This window comes from Pipistrellus hanaki, assembly GCF_964339955.1.
Source record: "Pipistrellus hanaki genome assembly, chromosome: 2".
NCBI lineage: Eukaryota > Metazoa > Chordata > Mammalia > Chiroptera > Vespertilionidae > Pipistrellus > Pipistrellus hanaki.
In genome coordinates, this window is record NC_140504.1 from 522,566 (window position 1) to 537,565 (window position 15,000).

The window sequence follows — 15,000 nt, forward strand, 5'->3', positions numbered from 1 at the left end:
AACACCTAAACGTCCACTGACCAACAAGAGCAAGAAAGCCTGCCGCTTAGAGGAGGAAGGAAAACGCCCCACCCAGGCTTTCCAAAGGAGGCTGCTCAACGGGCAATCGTAGCGAGTGTGTGCATGCCTGTGCATGTGCGTGTGTGCTTGTGTGCATGTGTGTGTGCGTGTGTGTGTGTGTGTGTGTGTTCCCAGAAATACAATTAGCAAAACATGTATAAAACCTTTATCAATATATTAACTTTTTTTTTTTTAACTTCACAAAAGTTCTGCCCTGGCCAGTGTGGCTCAGTGATTAGAGCATTGGCCTGTGCACTGAAGGGTCAAGGGTTCAATCCCGGTCAAGGGCATGTGTTCTCCTGGCCGCAGGGGGATGCATGCAGGAGGCAACCAACCGATCTCTCTCTCTCTCCCTCTCTCCCTCCCCCTCCCCAGCTTCCCTCCCTCCCTTCCACTCTCTCTAAAAAAAAGAAAAACCAATAGGGAAGATGCCCTCGGGTGAGAAAAGCCTTCACAGCGGTTCTAATTAAGTGGGAACCACCGTGTTTATAGATCACATCAGGAGGTTCCTGTAAATTAACCTGCAGGTTAAACACTCTCATCGGAATCACTGTGTGGGGGTGACTTCGCACATTTTTTCCAAAATCCTCTGGCAGAGCCTGGGGGAGGGAGCAGCTGGGACGGCGGGGGAGCGACGGCGGTGTCTGCGTTCCTGGACAGCACGATGCCCACAGAGCTGCCCCCGGGACTGCTCCCGCGGCTACGGACACGGACACGAACACGGACACAGACACGGACACGGACACGGACACGGACAGGGACACGGACACGGACACGGACATGGACACGGACATGGACACGGACAGGACACGAACATGGACACGGACATGGACAGACATGGACACGGACACGGACACAGACACGGACATGGACATGGACACAGTGGCTGGGAGCTGGCTGCGTGAGGGCATGGTTGCGGGCACATCTCCAGTAGGGGGCATGCAGGAGGCAGCTGATCGGTGATCCCTCTCATCACTGATGTTTCTCTCTCTCCCCCTCGCCCTCCCTCTCTGACATCAATACAAATGTCTTTAAAAAGAAGAAAGAAATAGGCCGGCACCTGGGCATCCGGGACCCATCGCCAGGGCTGTCAACCCCCCTGTGGCCCAGGCTGCTCCCCATCTTTCGGAACGCCCCTCCCGTCTCCTCCCCCCAGCCTCCCCCCTCCTGCCTCCTCCTCCCCCTTCCCCAGGAACACCAGGATTCCTGCCGCGATGGCCGTCCGCGCCCCCACTGACCTCACGTGTGAGCACAGCTGCCTCGTTTTCACAGGCGACCAGCCCAGCATCTCACCGTCCACCCCCCCGCCCCGCCCCCCGCTCCCCCAACCCAAGGCCCAGACTTCCGGGGGCCTTCCTGAGGCAGAGCCGCGTCTGCGTGGTTGGCAGCTGTGCCCGCGCTGTGGGGCCTGGGGGCCGGGCGGCTGGTCCCCCACCACTCACTGCGGGGTGAGCAGTCCCGACAACAAACCTCTTTCTTCTGCAAGACCCGCCGTCCCCTGGCCTGTCCCTGACCAACGCCGGTGCGGGGGAGGTCGGAGTTGGTCACGGTCCTCAAAGCCCAGAGGCAGGAGGAACCCCAGTGGCATCCGGACGGCCTGGCCCTCTGCGGCCGGACACGAGGCCTGAGACCAGCTCCGGCCCCACAGCCGCAGGGACCGCTGAGTCCGGGGGGCGGCAGGTGCTGGTTAAAGGGGTGCTGTCTCCCTGCTCCCCCGGAGCCCGGCCCTACAGCCCAGGCGCCCGGACATGCCATCGGGCCTCCCAGCCCCGGGCGGCGAGGCCCCTGCGGGCAGCGTCTCCGGAGGCTGCCGCCGCTGTCCACGCCGAGGAAACTGTAAGGAAATGTCTGATCGATTCCTTTTCATCGTCACAACGGGCTTTGCTGGTTGACTGTCCTGTTAGAGCACATGGACCCGCCTCTGAGTCACCGGGGGACGGAGGTGCAGGAAAGAGACGCTGGGACTCGGGTGGGACCCCTGGAAGGAACCTTCTTTATAAAGGGAGAAAAGCGGGGGGAAATTTTAATTAAAAAAAATAAAAATATAATAAAAGGAGAAAAGCCATCATCTTTGGCCGGAGGGAGGCTGAGTCCGCTTTGGCCCCAAAATGTAGGCGGTGCGAGAGCGGCCCCTGCTGGCCACGGGGGGAAGTGCAGGCGCTCCTCCAGCTCAGCAGCCTCTGCTCCACCCGGAGGCAGAGCCCCGCGCTGCGCCCGCACTTCCTCTCCCGGCCACGCGGGGGCGGGCCAGGGCGGTCAGGGGCCCCTTAGCCCGGAGGCCCACCTGGGAGGCGAGTGTTCTAAGGGAGCTCAACCCCGTGTTCTCACCTGGATGCCCAGGGGAAGGTTCCCCAGGGTGCCGTGCCCAGGGGGAGGGGCCCAGGGGGGAGGGGCCAGGGGAGGGGCCAAGGGGGAGGTGTCCAGGGGGAGGGGCCCAGGGGGAGGGGCCAGGGTGAGGAGCCAGGGGAGGGCCCAGGGGAGGGCCCAGGGGGAGGGGGCAGGGGGGCCAGGGGGAGGGCCCAGGGGGAAGTGTCCAGGGGGAGGGGTTAGGGGGAGGGGCCCAGGGGGAGGTGCATGGGGGAAGGGCCCAGGGGGAGGGCCCAGGTGGAGGAGCCAGGGGAGGGCCCAGGGGAGGGCCCAGGGGGAGGGGGCAGGGGGGGCCAGGGGGAGGGCCCAGGGGGAGGTGTCAGGGGGAGGGGTATGGGGGAGGGGCCAGGGGGAGGGGGCCAGGCGGAGGTGCCCAGGGGGAGGGGCCAGGGGGCGGGCCCAGGGGTGGGCCCAGGGTGGAGGGCCCACAGGTGCTGACCTCCGGCCCAGCTGTGACTCCGGCTGGCAGGCACTGAGGACTGTCAGGGCTCCTGTCGGAGCCAGCCCTGTGCCCACGCGGGGCAGGTGGCCTGGCACCCGTTTTATTTTCCTCTTCCGTGGCTGCTGGACTCTTTGGGGGCTTGTGTAGACCAGTTCACGGCCTTCCAGGCCTCCTCCCAGTGAACAGGGGTCACTTTTTTAACCAGGATCCTGGGTCATGGCAGGGGGGGGGGGGTGTCAGATTTTGGAGATGCTGGGGGGCGTGGCCAAACGAGGTTGGGGACCACGGAGGGGCCACGGGCTGGGGGAGCTTCGTGGTTTGGACCAGAGCAGAGTGAACCCCTGTGGCTCCGTGACGGTTACATACACGGCCCCCTGGGGGGGGGGGGCAGGACAACGGGCCCAGGGACCGGCTGGGAGGTTCCTGTCACCGCCTCAGGCGCCAAGGACAGGAACGCACCCTCGGCCACGGGGCCCCTCCTGCTCGGCTCTGGACCCTCCGGTCCCTCCTCCTGCACAGACGCCTCCTGGAGGAGGGGGTGGGGGGTCACGTTAGAGCAGTGAGCGGCCTGGACGGTGGGTGTCACAGTGAGACCTGAGGGCCGCCCAACCAGCACAGTGGACAGCGGTGCGTGGACAGCGGGCGGGTGTCCTGCAGCCCCGGGGCCGGCCAGAGCCGGAGGGAAAGGTCAGCGTGAACGGCGTTCCGGTCGGAGCGAGGTCCCTCCAGCGGGGCTCAGTGACGGGACAGGAAGAGCCCCACTGCCCGAGCCTCCCGGACCCCGGGACCGTGGGGCCATCCCGCCAGGCGGGGGCCCGTGGGGCCTGGACGCCCTCAGAACAAAGGGGGGCGGCTCCCCATCAGGCCCCCAGCAAGCAACGCCTCTCACACCTGGGCCTGCCCCTGTACCGCAGGGTCCTGTGAAACCACAGGTTCAGTGTGTGCATGGGTGTGCGTGTGCATGCATGGGTGTTTGTGCGTGTTTGCATGTACATGCATGAGTGTGTGCATGCACCTGCGTGTATGTGCATGGGTATGTGTGATGGGGCGTGGTGCTCTGGATGTCTTTCCAGCCGGGATCTGAGGCTGAAGCACCGTGAGCCCACGAACCAGAGGGAGCAAATGGCCCAACAGCGGCCAGCCCTCCCCCACTTCCGGAAGCATCTGCTGGTCTGGGGAACCGGGTCCCCGGGAGGCAAGTGTGGGCGAGTGAACTGGGACTGTAAGGCCTTTAGGGGGCTGCGGAAGCGGAAGGGGAAGGGGAAGGAGAAGGGGATGTGGAAGCGGCCGGCCTGGGAAGAGAGCCGGGCTGCACCCGCCTTTGCTGGGTGTGATTCTGTGGAAGATCCAGGAGACAGGACCCCAGGGACCACGTGTGGAGGCAGAGCCTGGGCTCAGAGCCCCCCCACAGGGCAGCCCCGGCTCTGCACCCTTGGCCACCGGGGGGGAGGGGCAGGAGACAGTCCCCGGTGCAGAGCCCGGGACAGACCCTCATCTGTGCCGTCTGCCTCGTCTCCCCGTCAGTGGACCAGGATGCTGAGCAGCCGTAATACCTCTTGTTTGTTTGTTTTCGTTAAAACTTCCAGCTCCACTTACAGAGAGATAAATCCATATGATTTAATTCATGGAATCTAAAACACAGAACAAGCGGTGGTGTGGCTGATTGGCTGAGCGTGGACCTGTGAACCGGGAGGTTACGGTCAGGGCACAGGCCCGGGTCGCAGGCTCAATCTCAATCGGGGGACGTGCAGGAGGCAGCCGATCCCTGATTCTCTCTCATCATGGATGTTTCCATCTCTCCCTCTCCCTCTCCCTTCCTCTCTAGAATCAATAAAATATGTTTTTTAAAAAACAAGAAGAGCCAAAGCCAGTTTGGCTCAGTGGATAGAGCATCGGCCTGCGGACTGAAAGGTCCCGGGTTCAAGGGCATGTACCTTGGTTGTGGGCACATCCCCAATAGGGAGTGTGCAGGAGGCAGCTGGTCGATGATTCTCTCACTCATGGACCGAGAACAGAGTGGGCCTGAGGGGCTCAGCACAGCCGCAGCCGTGACCTCCGTGTGCGGGCGTGGCCACGCTGGTGTTGAACATGTGAACGCAGCCGGGAGCCCGGACCCTCACTGTCCCGTCACAGGAAGGCGGGTTCTAGAGCCGCGTCCGGCGAGGGAGGCTAACTACTGCAGGGACCCCTTCCCGTCCTACAAACACCCAGTCGTGTGCTGCTCACCTGACCCTAACATGTCATTTGTGCCTCAATAAAAAAATACATGTAAAATATATATGTATATGTAAAGAGGTAATATGCAAATTGTCTGGAACGCCCTGACGTCACGACCGCTCAGGAGAAGGCCGTGCGCGGTGAGGAAGCCTGGACGGCACAGCCCGGAGGAGGGGCTGCCAGCCCGGGGTGCCAGCGTCCCGCCTGTGTGTGTGCTGCCGAGGAAACCCCTTTCCTGGCCGCTCACTGGCTGAGCTCCCTGTACGCTGCCTCTCGCAGTGTTCTTGGTGACTTGGGTAATAAGGATCCAAGGAGGTGGTCTAGGGTTTTTCCACCTCACTCCTAGAGGAAAAACGAAGGTCCGCTGCTGCAGGGCTAAGAAATGTCATATCCTGCCCTAGCCGGTCTGGCTCAGTGGATAGAGCCTCGGCCTGCCGACCACAGCGTCTGGGTTCTATTCTGGTCAAGGGCATGTACCTAGGTTGCAGACTCCTCCCTGGCCGGGGCACAGGTCAGGGCTCATGCAGGAGGCAACCAACCAAAGTGTCCCTCTCACACTGATGCTTCTGTCTTTCCCCCTCTCTTCCATGCTCTCTAAAAATCAATGGGAACATATCCTCAGGTGAGGATAAAAAATAAAAAAAAGAAAGAAATGTCATATCCTTTGAAAGACACATCTTGAAAATGCCAAAAGTTTGTCATTTTTTCGTGGTGAAGGGACTGGACTCGTGTTGATGAAAACACCTTGGCAGCTGCAGCGGCCGGCAGTGGCAGCAGCAGCAGGGTGATGGGCAGCACCTTCGCCTGATCAGCAGGTCACCTCCTGCAGGGGGAGGCCAGACCGAGGCTTAGGGAGGCCTAAGCCGTCAGTAGGACATCCCCTGAGGGCTCCCGGACTGTGAGAGGGGGCAGGCTGGGCTGACGGCTCCCCTCCCCCGGCACAAATTTCCGTGCACCAGGCCTCTAGTTTTTCATAAAAAGCTTCTACCAGCTCAGCTCTCCTTTGGGGACTGTATTCTTTAGTGGCAGGAGAAGCATTCCAGAACCTTCTCCTGTGCTCTGCCCGCTGACGACTCCCAAAAAGGCACAAGGCTGTCCAGACGCTTCTCAATCATTTTATTGTTGGACTGACAGGCATTTACATCATTCCATTCATAGACCTAAAAGCACAAAAATAGACCTTCTTTCCGCTTATAAAAGAAATATATAAGAACTTTGGACATGGACACGTCATGACCTATGTACACGCGACACGGCGCCCCTGCACACACCCCCTCCCCTCTGCTCTCCGCGGACCCGCTGCCCGGGGCCCCAAGTGGCCACAGCAGCCTGGCCCCCTTCGTCCCACACACCCCAGGGACGGCGTGGACAGTGCGGAGACACGAGGGGCAGAGCCACAGCGTTTTCAGGAAATCAGAAGACAGAGCAAGAAGCCACGAGGGTCAGAAGGTTCCAGAGACCAAGCGGGAAGCCCGGGGAGCCCGGCGGCCGGCGGGGAGCAGAAGCAGGCGGGCGCGAGCGAGCGAGCCGAGCTCTCTAGTCTGCAAATATAAAGTCACGGGATCTGTATAAAAGGGAGCCCGGGGGCGGCTATAAAAGGCAGGCCTTTACAGTACCTACTGATGTGTCAAACACCAAATAGATATCCCCCCCAAAAAAGAAAGTTTTTATATTATTTAAACCCCTCTTAGGAAGTGGGCATTGTGAAAGGGGGGCAGGGGAAAGCTATAAACCTTTTCTTTAAAAAAAATAATAAATCGAAAGTGCTTTAACTTGTGTTGGCCCTACGTGGAAACCGGTGTAGATAGAGGGTTGGTGCTTGGCGTGTTTACCCTGTTTTGTTGGCATGAAGAACGCGTCACACAGACGTGTTTTGGGAAGAGGTGAGGCTGCGGGTGGTGGGGAAGGGCGGGCACTCTGGGGATGAAGATGTAACTCTGATGGACAGCCCACGGTCACCATGGCAACCCCTCCTCCCTGCAGCAGACACCCGGGCTGCCCCGGGGTGTCCTGTGGGGCCCAGCAAACACGCACACCAGCCCTCGGGGCGGGCACCCGCGGGCCTCGCACATGGAAGCACAGAGCCCCTCCCCCCCCCCGCTCTCTCTGCAAGAGCACCCACTGCCACTCGCGTTCCGCTCCTGCCTCGCAGGCAAAATACAAAAAATAGCATCTATTTCTTCAAGTGACACGTGGCTCTCTCAGAGTTTGGCATCTTTATAAGGAATTCTCTGCAAAACCAGACCTTCCGGCCTGGCCCCCGGGAGGGACAATGGCTCATAGGACGCGCCCGGGACCCCTCACGGCGGGGGGCATGCAGCCGGTCTGGTTTCCTGGTTTCCGGCCGGAAGCTCCCACTCCACTCTCCCGCCCGATTGGAGTCCGTGGTTGGGAGGGAGGAGCAATGCAGTCAGGTGTCGGGGTGACCCGGGGTGACCGGGGCACGCGGCTCCGCGCACAGTCAGCCGCCAGCGCTGTGTGTGCCAGAGCCGCCCGGGGGCACCCCGTCCTGGGGGCACCCCGGCCTGGGGGCAGCCCGCCCGGGGACAGCCCGCCCGGGGACAGCCCGCCCAGGGGCCAGGAGGGCGGGTGGGGCCAGGGATCTACGCGCTCCGGACCTCAGATCTCCGTGCTCAGCGCCCCGGGCGCGGCCAGCTCCTCCCGCCGCACCCAGACCACCTCGGGGCCCGCGGGCTCGGGGCCCGCGGGCTCGGGGCCGCCGCCCGGCAGGGCCGCCTGCTTCCTGAGCTGCGCCATGCGCGCCGCGTGGCCGTCCGGGCCGCCGCGGTCCCGGTCCGGGTCCTGGTCCCGGTCCTGGTCCCGGCCCCGGAGCCGGCCCCGCGGGCCCAGGGAGGCCGCCTGCAGCCGCCCCGCCAGGCCCGCCCCGGCGCCCGGGGCCTCGGCGTCGCCGTCGTCATCGCTGAGGATGTCCGTCTCCGGCAGGTCCTCCGGCTCCTCCGGCTCCTCGTAGGGCGCCAGGTCGAACTGCTCCTCCACCCATCGGTCCGTGTCCGCGCCGGGCGGCCGCTCGGGGCTGCCGGGCACCGCGTCCGCGTCCACGGTGAACCTGTTGCGGGCCAGGCGCCGCCTCCTCCTGCCCAGTGACCGGCTGGGCGCGGACACTGCTCGGCACAAGAGACAGACACGCCTTACCGCGGGGCCCAGGAATGGGGGCAGGGCACCCTCTCCCGGCGCCCAGCAGGCAGGGCACAGGTGCCCGCCGCACTCAGACGGCGGCCCCAGACACGGGGGAGGGCTGCGGGCCGGCCCCGCTCTCTGGCCTCCGGGGGGCTCGGCCCCGCTCTCTGGCCTCTGGGGGGTTCAGTCCCGCTCTCTGGCCTCTGGGGGGCTCGGTCCAGTTATCTGGCCTCTGGGGGGCTCGGTCCCGGTCCGGGGACAGCAGTGGGTGGAGGGCACGCCTCCTCGCGCAGAGCCAGCGGGGAGGGACCCCGAGCTCCGTGTGCTGAGGGCGCTGCCTCCGAGGAGCCCTGTGCCCTGCGAGGCTAAGGGTCCCCCCGACCGTGTCCCGCGTCAGCCATGTCCCCCAGGCAGCGCCATGGAAACACCGGGGCCGGAACGACGAGAAGGAGGGCCGCCCGGACAGGGGATGGGCCGAGCTACAACAGGGACACCGTTAGTCTCTGTGCTCACCCTAGAGCACCCACCCCCTTCTGGGGCCTGCACCCACCCCCCTCTGGGGACCATTCAGATAGACAAACAGAAGACGCCACCCAATCAATCAAGCCAAAGCACACATACACGCACACACGCACACGAGACAGACATGAGGACGCTGCTGCCCCCTCCTGGTGAGATGGGGCTGCTGCACCAGCATCGCCCAGCTTTTGGCCGTGCTTCCGGTATCCTCCCCACGTGGTCCAGCCAGCAGGGGGATGGAAACCAGTTCCAGGGGAAAAGGAAAGACAGAAAAAGCACCTGCTGCCTCCACTGGGAGCAGCAGCCACTCCGCTCCCGTTACCCGCGGGCCCGCCACGGAGAGGCCCCCTCAATACTGGCGACAGGACGCCGCCCGTGACCGTGTGCGGAGTGTGCAGGGGCGCAGGGTGCCGCGTCTGAGTCTTAGAAACGTGTTCACACAGTGAGCTGATGGGTGACAGGCGGATAGATGTGTGGTCATGAAAGCACAGGAAAACACCAGCTCCGGAGGGTGAGACTGAACGTGCACGGTCCCCCCGCGGGCCTGAGTGGAAGTTTCCCGGGGACGCAGTGGGAAGAACAGAGATGTCTGACGGGGGCTGGCCACACGGAGCGCCGTGGTCACTGAATCAGTAACCACAGACAGGACCGAGGGGGAGGGGCCCCTGGGCCCGGGGCCATGCCTGAGGGAGCGGGAGTCCCTCTCCTTAACCAGGACTCGTGACCGCCAGCTGCCGGGGCTGGGGAGGCCCGGGGGCCGGGGAGGCGCTCTGGCCGGTACTTCCTGTGGCCACGGTTAATGCTGACCAGCGGTCTGTGCTGACCACTCAAGCGCCTTTTCTACATCTCCTAGCCCAGTGGTCGGCAAACGCATTCGTCACCAGAGCCAAATACCAACAGAACAACGACTGACATTTCTTTGGAGAGCCACATTTTTTAAACTTAAACTTCTTCTAACGCCACTTCCTCAACAGAGACTGGCCCAGGCCGTGGCATTTTGTGGGAGAGCCACACTCAGGGGGCCAAAGGGGTGACCCAGTGTGAGCACCCCGATGTCAGGGAAACACCTTCCCACCCAGACCATCCGCCTGCGGCTCAGAGGCCCTATCGCCCACAGCGCTCACTCTGATGGCGCCTGTGCTCGGCCCGTTCACCCGCACCCGCTCCAGCAGCAGCTCAGGGGCCCGCATGGCACCGGCTGCAGACACAGCGGCGGGCACAGGCAGAGGCGCGGGGCGGGCGGGCACCGGGCTCCACACGGCCGCCTCTGCACGGGTCACAGAGCCGCCACGTCCCCAGGGGGTGCTTCCGCTCCAAAGCTGGTGCCATGCAAAGCGGGGGCCCCACCCGCAGGCCGCCGCCTCCACCGGAGGGCGTCCGCGGGTGAAGAGGCTGGGCAGCCAGGGAGGGACGGGGAGCCCGGGGGCAAGAGGAGCCAGCGCAGCTCTGACCGGCAGGTGAGGCCCTCACCCGGGACCCGTGGCACCGGCCCCAGGCCACGGCCACGGCCACAGCTACGGCCACGGCTACGTGTCGCCCACGAGGACGGCGGCTGCCTCGGCTGCGCGGTGGCACAGGGGTGGCGGGGCCCGGGCGGGCGGCGAGCCCACAGTACCTGCCCTGCTCATGGCGGGCCGGGCCCCCTTGAGCGCGCACAGCCGCCGGCCTCCGAAGGGGACGTACTGCTGGGATGAGGGCAGGCTCTCGGCCTTGAGCAGCTGCCGCCGGTGCTTGTCCCGCAGGACGGAGTGCACGGCCTTCAGCAGGTCCTTGCGGCTCTTGGGGGAGCTGTGGGGAGGGCACCGTGTTAGGGGACAGTGATCAGGAGAGGTCACAGGAGCCCAAACCAACCCCTGAGGACCGGGGTGAGGGAGGCGCCTCCAGCCCCAGGCCCAGCCCAGCTGTTTGCCGGGGGGGGGGGGGGGGGGGGGGGGGGGGGGGGCGGCGGCTCCCGCTCCCCATCTGAGCAGCTCAGCCACACCCACCCCATCCTCTGATCTGCATGGCCACACCCATGCCCCACCCCCTGAGCAACACAGCCACACCCACTCTGCCCTCCAATCTGCACAGCCACACCCACACCCCGCCCCCTGAGCAACAGACACACCCATGCCACGCCCCACCCCTGGCCACGCCCATGCCACGCCCCTGCGCGGTGATGCCACACCCCCACCCGCGCACACAGGTGCTCACCCGCAGCACAGGTGGAACACGCGCTCCGGCCTCCCCTCTGACTCGGACTTGACGTGGACGATCTCGCACGCGGTGTCGGCGTCCGCATCTGGAGGGTCAAGAGTGGGTGAGGGCGTGTCCGTGGGCGCCTTCACCCACACTTTCCAGCTGGGCCAGCGACTGACAGAACCGAGCAGCGGAGACACAGGGCTCACCCCGGCCGGGCCCGAGCCAGCAGCCCAGTGAGGGCTGAGACTGCCCACGCTCCCATTCTCACACCCACTGGCGTGGCCTTCATGGCGAGGGCATGCGGCTGGCTTCATTACGCCACCAAATAAAACAGCTCTGCCCACTGGCGTGGCTCAGTGGCTGAGAGAAAACCCGCACCAAAGTCCCGGGTTCGACCCGTCAGGAACGTGCAGGAGCAGCCAGCTGCCGTTCCCTCTCTCCCTCCACCTCCTCCTCTGAAATCAATTAAAACCTTTTCTAAAAAAGCTTCTATCTTGACGGAAGGAGAAAAAGAGGGCGAGGACGGAGTGTCCGATCACAAGAAGGCTTTGTCTCCCAAAGGCAGTGCGGATGCATTTCCTTCTCTGTGACAGCCACGCCCTGGCCGCGAGGCCTGCCGCTGGCCGTGACCACCGGCCTCGGTCCATCGGCACCAGGAAACCCGCCGCCGGTGATTCACAGCCCACACCGACAGGTAGGACGGCGCCAGCACGGGGTGCCCGGAGCTGAGCGCATCATGCAGCTGCTGCAGACCCCTGCGTCCGGCTCCCGAAAACCCAGGCATCACTCAGCTTCACAGTGAAAGGGCCCGAGGCCCGAGGGGAACCCTGTGAGCTGGAAGGCTAACACCCAAGCCCCTGTGCCCGGCCGTGCGAGCGCACTCCACGCCCACGCACGGCTGCGGGAGGAGCTGCCTCCAGCTCAGTTTGGGGGGGTCACCGAGGTTCCCCAGGACCGGACGAGGGGTGCTGTATGAGGATCGTCCCCACAGTGCTCCTCGAGGGTGTGCCAGGAGAGCCATGGCCTCAGGTTACGCCCCGGCGGCCGGAGGCAGAGCCCACCGGCCGCTGCCACCCCACCGGCGGAAGGCCCTGCCTCAGTGAGCGCACTGGCTGCTCCCCACACGGAGAGCCTGATCGCAGAGAAAGGACCGGCCCACAGCCTGCACGCCAACACCGAGGGAGAGTGTGTGCGCGTGTGTGCCTGTGTGGTGTGTGTGTGCATGCAGTGTGTGTGTGTGTGTGTGTGTGTGTGTGTTGGGGGAAATACATTCCATGACCTTTTTTTTCCCTATTTTTTGTTTTTTTCTCTTCCACCTTCAACCCCCCCCCCCCAACTCCCCGCTCCGAACCCCACGGCCTTTCTGTGCTGTGGGCCTCCGTTCGGGGTCCCGGGTAAGAGGCACGTGAGGTGTTCCCGTGGACCCACTGCTCCTGGGCTCAGTGCTCCTCCGGGAGGGTCCCTGACACTGACGCCTCGGACCCACCCTGAGGCCTGGCACCGCTCACTCGGGCCCGCACCCGCTCACTCGGGCCCGCACCCCCTCACTCGGGCCCACACCCGCTCACTCGGGCCCGCACCCCCTCACGGGGTCGGCCATGGCGGGCAGTCAGAGGCTGTGGAGAGACTGGGGCGGCGGGGCGGGGCGCGTGTACCTGCACTGGCCACGGCCCGCAGCTGCAGCGCCTCCGTGGGGATCATGTGCCGGAACCGGAAGGGGTCCCACTCCTCGTAGATGGAGAGCCGGTGGGAGCCGACCTGCAGGAGGGGCGGCGCTGAGAACCGGCCCCGGCCGGACCGCCCCCTCCAGACACCGGCCTCACCGGCCCCATCGACCCCCGCAGAGCGAGGGGCCTGACTGTGTGCTCGGCTCAAACACGTCTGCCAGCACGTCAGGGGCCAGGACCCAGCACCGAGGAGGGCGGGGACCCCGACAGGAACAGAGGGACAGTGTGGGAGGCTCAGACCACGCAGGCGGGCACTGCCCTGAGCCCTCAGCATCGTTAAATACAAAGAAAGAGGGGCCGTGAGCAAGTCCCAGGGGGTCCCACCGAGCAAAGGGCCGGCCCCACTCGCGAGGCAGCCACGAGCAGCAGAGGGGAGGAGCCCGACAGCCCAGGGGAGGGGGGACCGCTCCTTACGAGCCTCCTCTTCTGCTTGGAGCCGTCCTTGTACACGAGGACCACGGCCGTCTTGAAGACTGGAAAGAACATGCAGGAAGGGGTTACGGCGGGCGGGGGCGTCCTGTCAGCTTCCTCCTCGCGGTGGCGAGCACGATGGTGAGGAGGACGGTGAGGTCCCAGGCACCCCCCCCCCTTCGCTCATCCTCAGTCTTAGACCCTCAAAGGCCCCCGAGTCAAAGCCCCCCGGAGGCAAACCCGACGGGGGCCCAGGGGATGGGAGGCCCGGCGCCGGCGGCAGCTCCGGGAAGCAGGGTGTTCTAACGGGGCTCCGTTCCCTAACGAGCTGACGCCGTGTTTGGCAACAACGGGCGGACTAGGGGGCAGCTGGAGGATGCAAACGTCTTTAATAATAGCCTAACCGGTGTGGCTCAGTGGGTAGAGCATCAGCCTGAGGACTCAAGGGTCCCAGGTTCGATTCTGGTCAAGGGCATGAGGCACAAGTGTGAGTCGCCTTAGCAACTGCATTATTATTATTATTATTATTATTATTATTATTTTAAATATATTTTATTGATTTTTTACAGAAAGGAAGGGATCAGGATAAAGAGTCAGAAACATCGACGAGAGAGAAACCGAACAGCTGCCTCCTGCACACACACCAACCACTGGGGATGTGCCTGCAACCAAGGCACATGCCCTTGACTGGAATCGAACCTGGGACCCTTCAGTCCGCAGGCCAGACGGGACTGCACATGTGTCAAACACAAGGCCCGCGGGCCAAATCCAGCCCGCCAGGCCTTGCAATATGGCCCGCACCGCGCTGTCATCACTGCACTCCGCTGTCAGTTTATGACATTGTCAGTTTATGACTGTTCAGTAAACCATTCGGCCCGCGATTTAGGCTGGATTTTAGATTTTGGCCCCTTCTCTGATTGAGTTCGACACCCCTACTCTATCCACTGAGCCAAACCGGTCGGGGCCTGACTTTGTTTCATAAACGGCACCTTGCAAAGAGAGGGTCATATTTTGAAACTTAAGCCTTACCCACCCCAACCCTCTCTCCAACTCACACCGCCCCCCCTCGCCCCCTCACCGAAGGCGGCCAGCTCCGGCTCCTTCTTCCACTTGCCCAGCGAGGCGGGCGGGTTGGGCCAGGTGACGGTGGTGTGCAGCAGCAGGTCCCCCATGCTCAGGTCGGCCACCTGCGGACCAGACACGCAGCTCACGGCGGGGCCACAGATGCACCAGCTGCCCGGCACACGCCCGGCGGCGGCGCCACGTCTACGTCACGGAAACACTGTCTCCAAACACGCAGCTCGCTCTCCCTCCACCCACGTGTCTCAGGAGCCTCAGGAACAGAGCGGAAGAGAGACGCAGACCAGCTCTGGGACTCCCCAGAGGCAGACCTGCCCACAGAAACTGTAGCTCGGGGTGACAGGGGGAAGGCAGGGCACACGGAGGGACAGCCCAGGGCTCCCGGCCCCTCCAGGTGTGTCTGTCTGTGTCCTCCCTGCCCTCCTCCAGGAGGTGTGAACCCTTCCACAGCCACCGCTGACCCGCTCCGAGCAGGCAGTCCGAACCCCGAGGAGGCTGATGCGTTTAGAACGAGCCAGGCTGCGAGGGCGGAGTCCCCCCCACCCCCCCACAAACACACACGCCACACCCAGGCCCCGTCCACAGGCGTCCACACGCCCCTCTCCTAGGAGTCCAGCGGCTGCGGGAAAACGCACTGCAGTGGGACGGGGCAGAGGCCACCAGCGACACCGACCCGGCCACGGCTGTTCCACGCCCACGGCCCTGCGGTGGCCGGGTGCCCGGGGGCCTCACCTCCTTCTTCTCGCCCGTCTGCTCCGCGATCAGCTGGTCGAACACGGCCCCGAACTCCTCGTGGATCTTCTGCATCTCGTTGATGTGGCTGGCCACCTTGTTCATGGTCTTGATGGCCACTGGGAG

General features: G+C 64.0%; 2 protein-coding genes across 3 annotated transcripts in view; both read right to left on the reverse strand.

Annotated features, from left to right (window-relative positions):
* Positions 1–971, reverse strand: part of GRIK1 (glutamate ionotropic receptor kainate type subunit 1) — a gene marked incomplete at both ends in the record, with an annotated part of 35,379 nt that extends 34,408 nt beyond the window's left edge. Inside the window, 2 exon segments of the mRNA XM_084873833.1 lie at positions 633–760; positions 829–971. Of these exon segments, the coding sequence (XP_084729959.1) occupies positions 633–760; positions 829–971 (271 nt within the window).
* Positions 972–6,181: 5,210 nt separating this feature from the next.
* Positions 6,182–15,000, reverse strand: part of TIAM1 (TIAM Rac1 associated GEF 1) — a 131,829-nt gene continuing 123,010 nt past the window's right edge. For both annotated transcript variants that reach the window (XM_084873529.1, XM_084873530.1), the window contains exons 21-27: positions 14,875–14,993; positions 14,141–14,249; positions 13,066–13,124; positions 12,580–12,682; positions 10,937–11,024; positions 10,359–10,531; positions 6,182–8,208 (exon numbers count right to left, since the gene is read on the reverse strand). In XM_084873529.1, the coding sequence (XP_084729655.1) occupies positions 7,706–8,208; positions 10,359–10,531; positions 10,937–11,024; positions 12,580–12,682; positions 13,066–13,124; positions 14,141–14,249; positions 14,875–14,993 (1,154 nt within the window). In that variant the 3' untranslated portion in view covers positions 6,182–7,705. The remainder of the gene's footprint in view (positions 8,209–10,358; positions 10,532–10,936; positions 11,025–12,579; positions 12,683–13,065; positions 13,125–14,140; positions 14,250–14,874; positions 14,994–15,000) is intronic.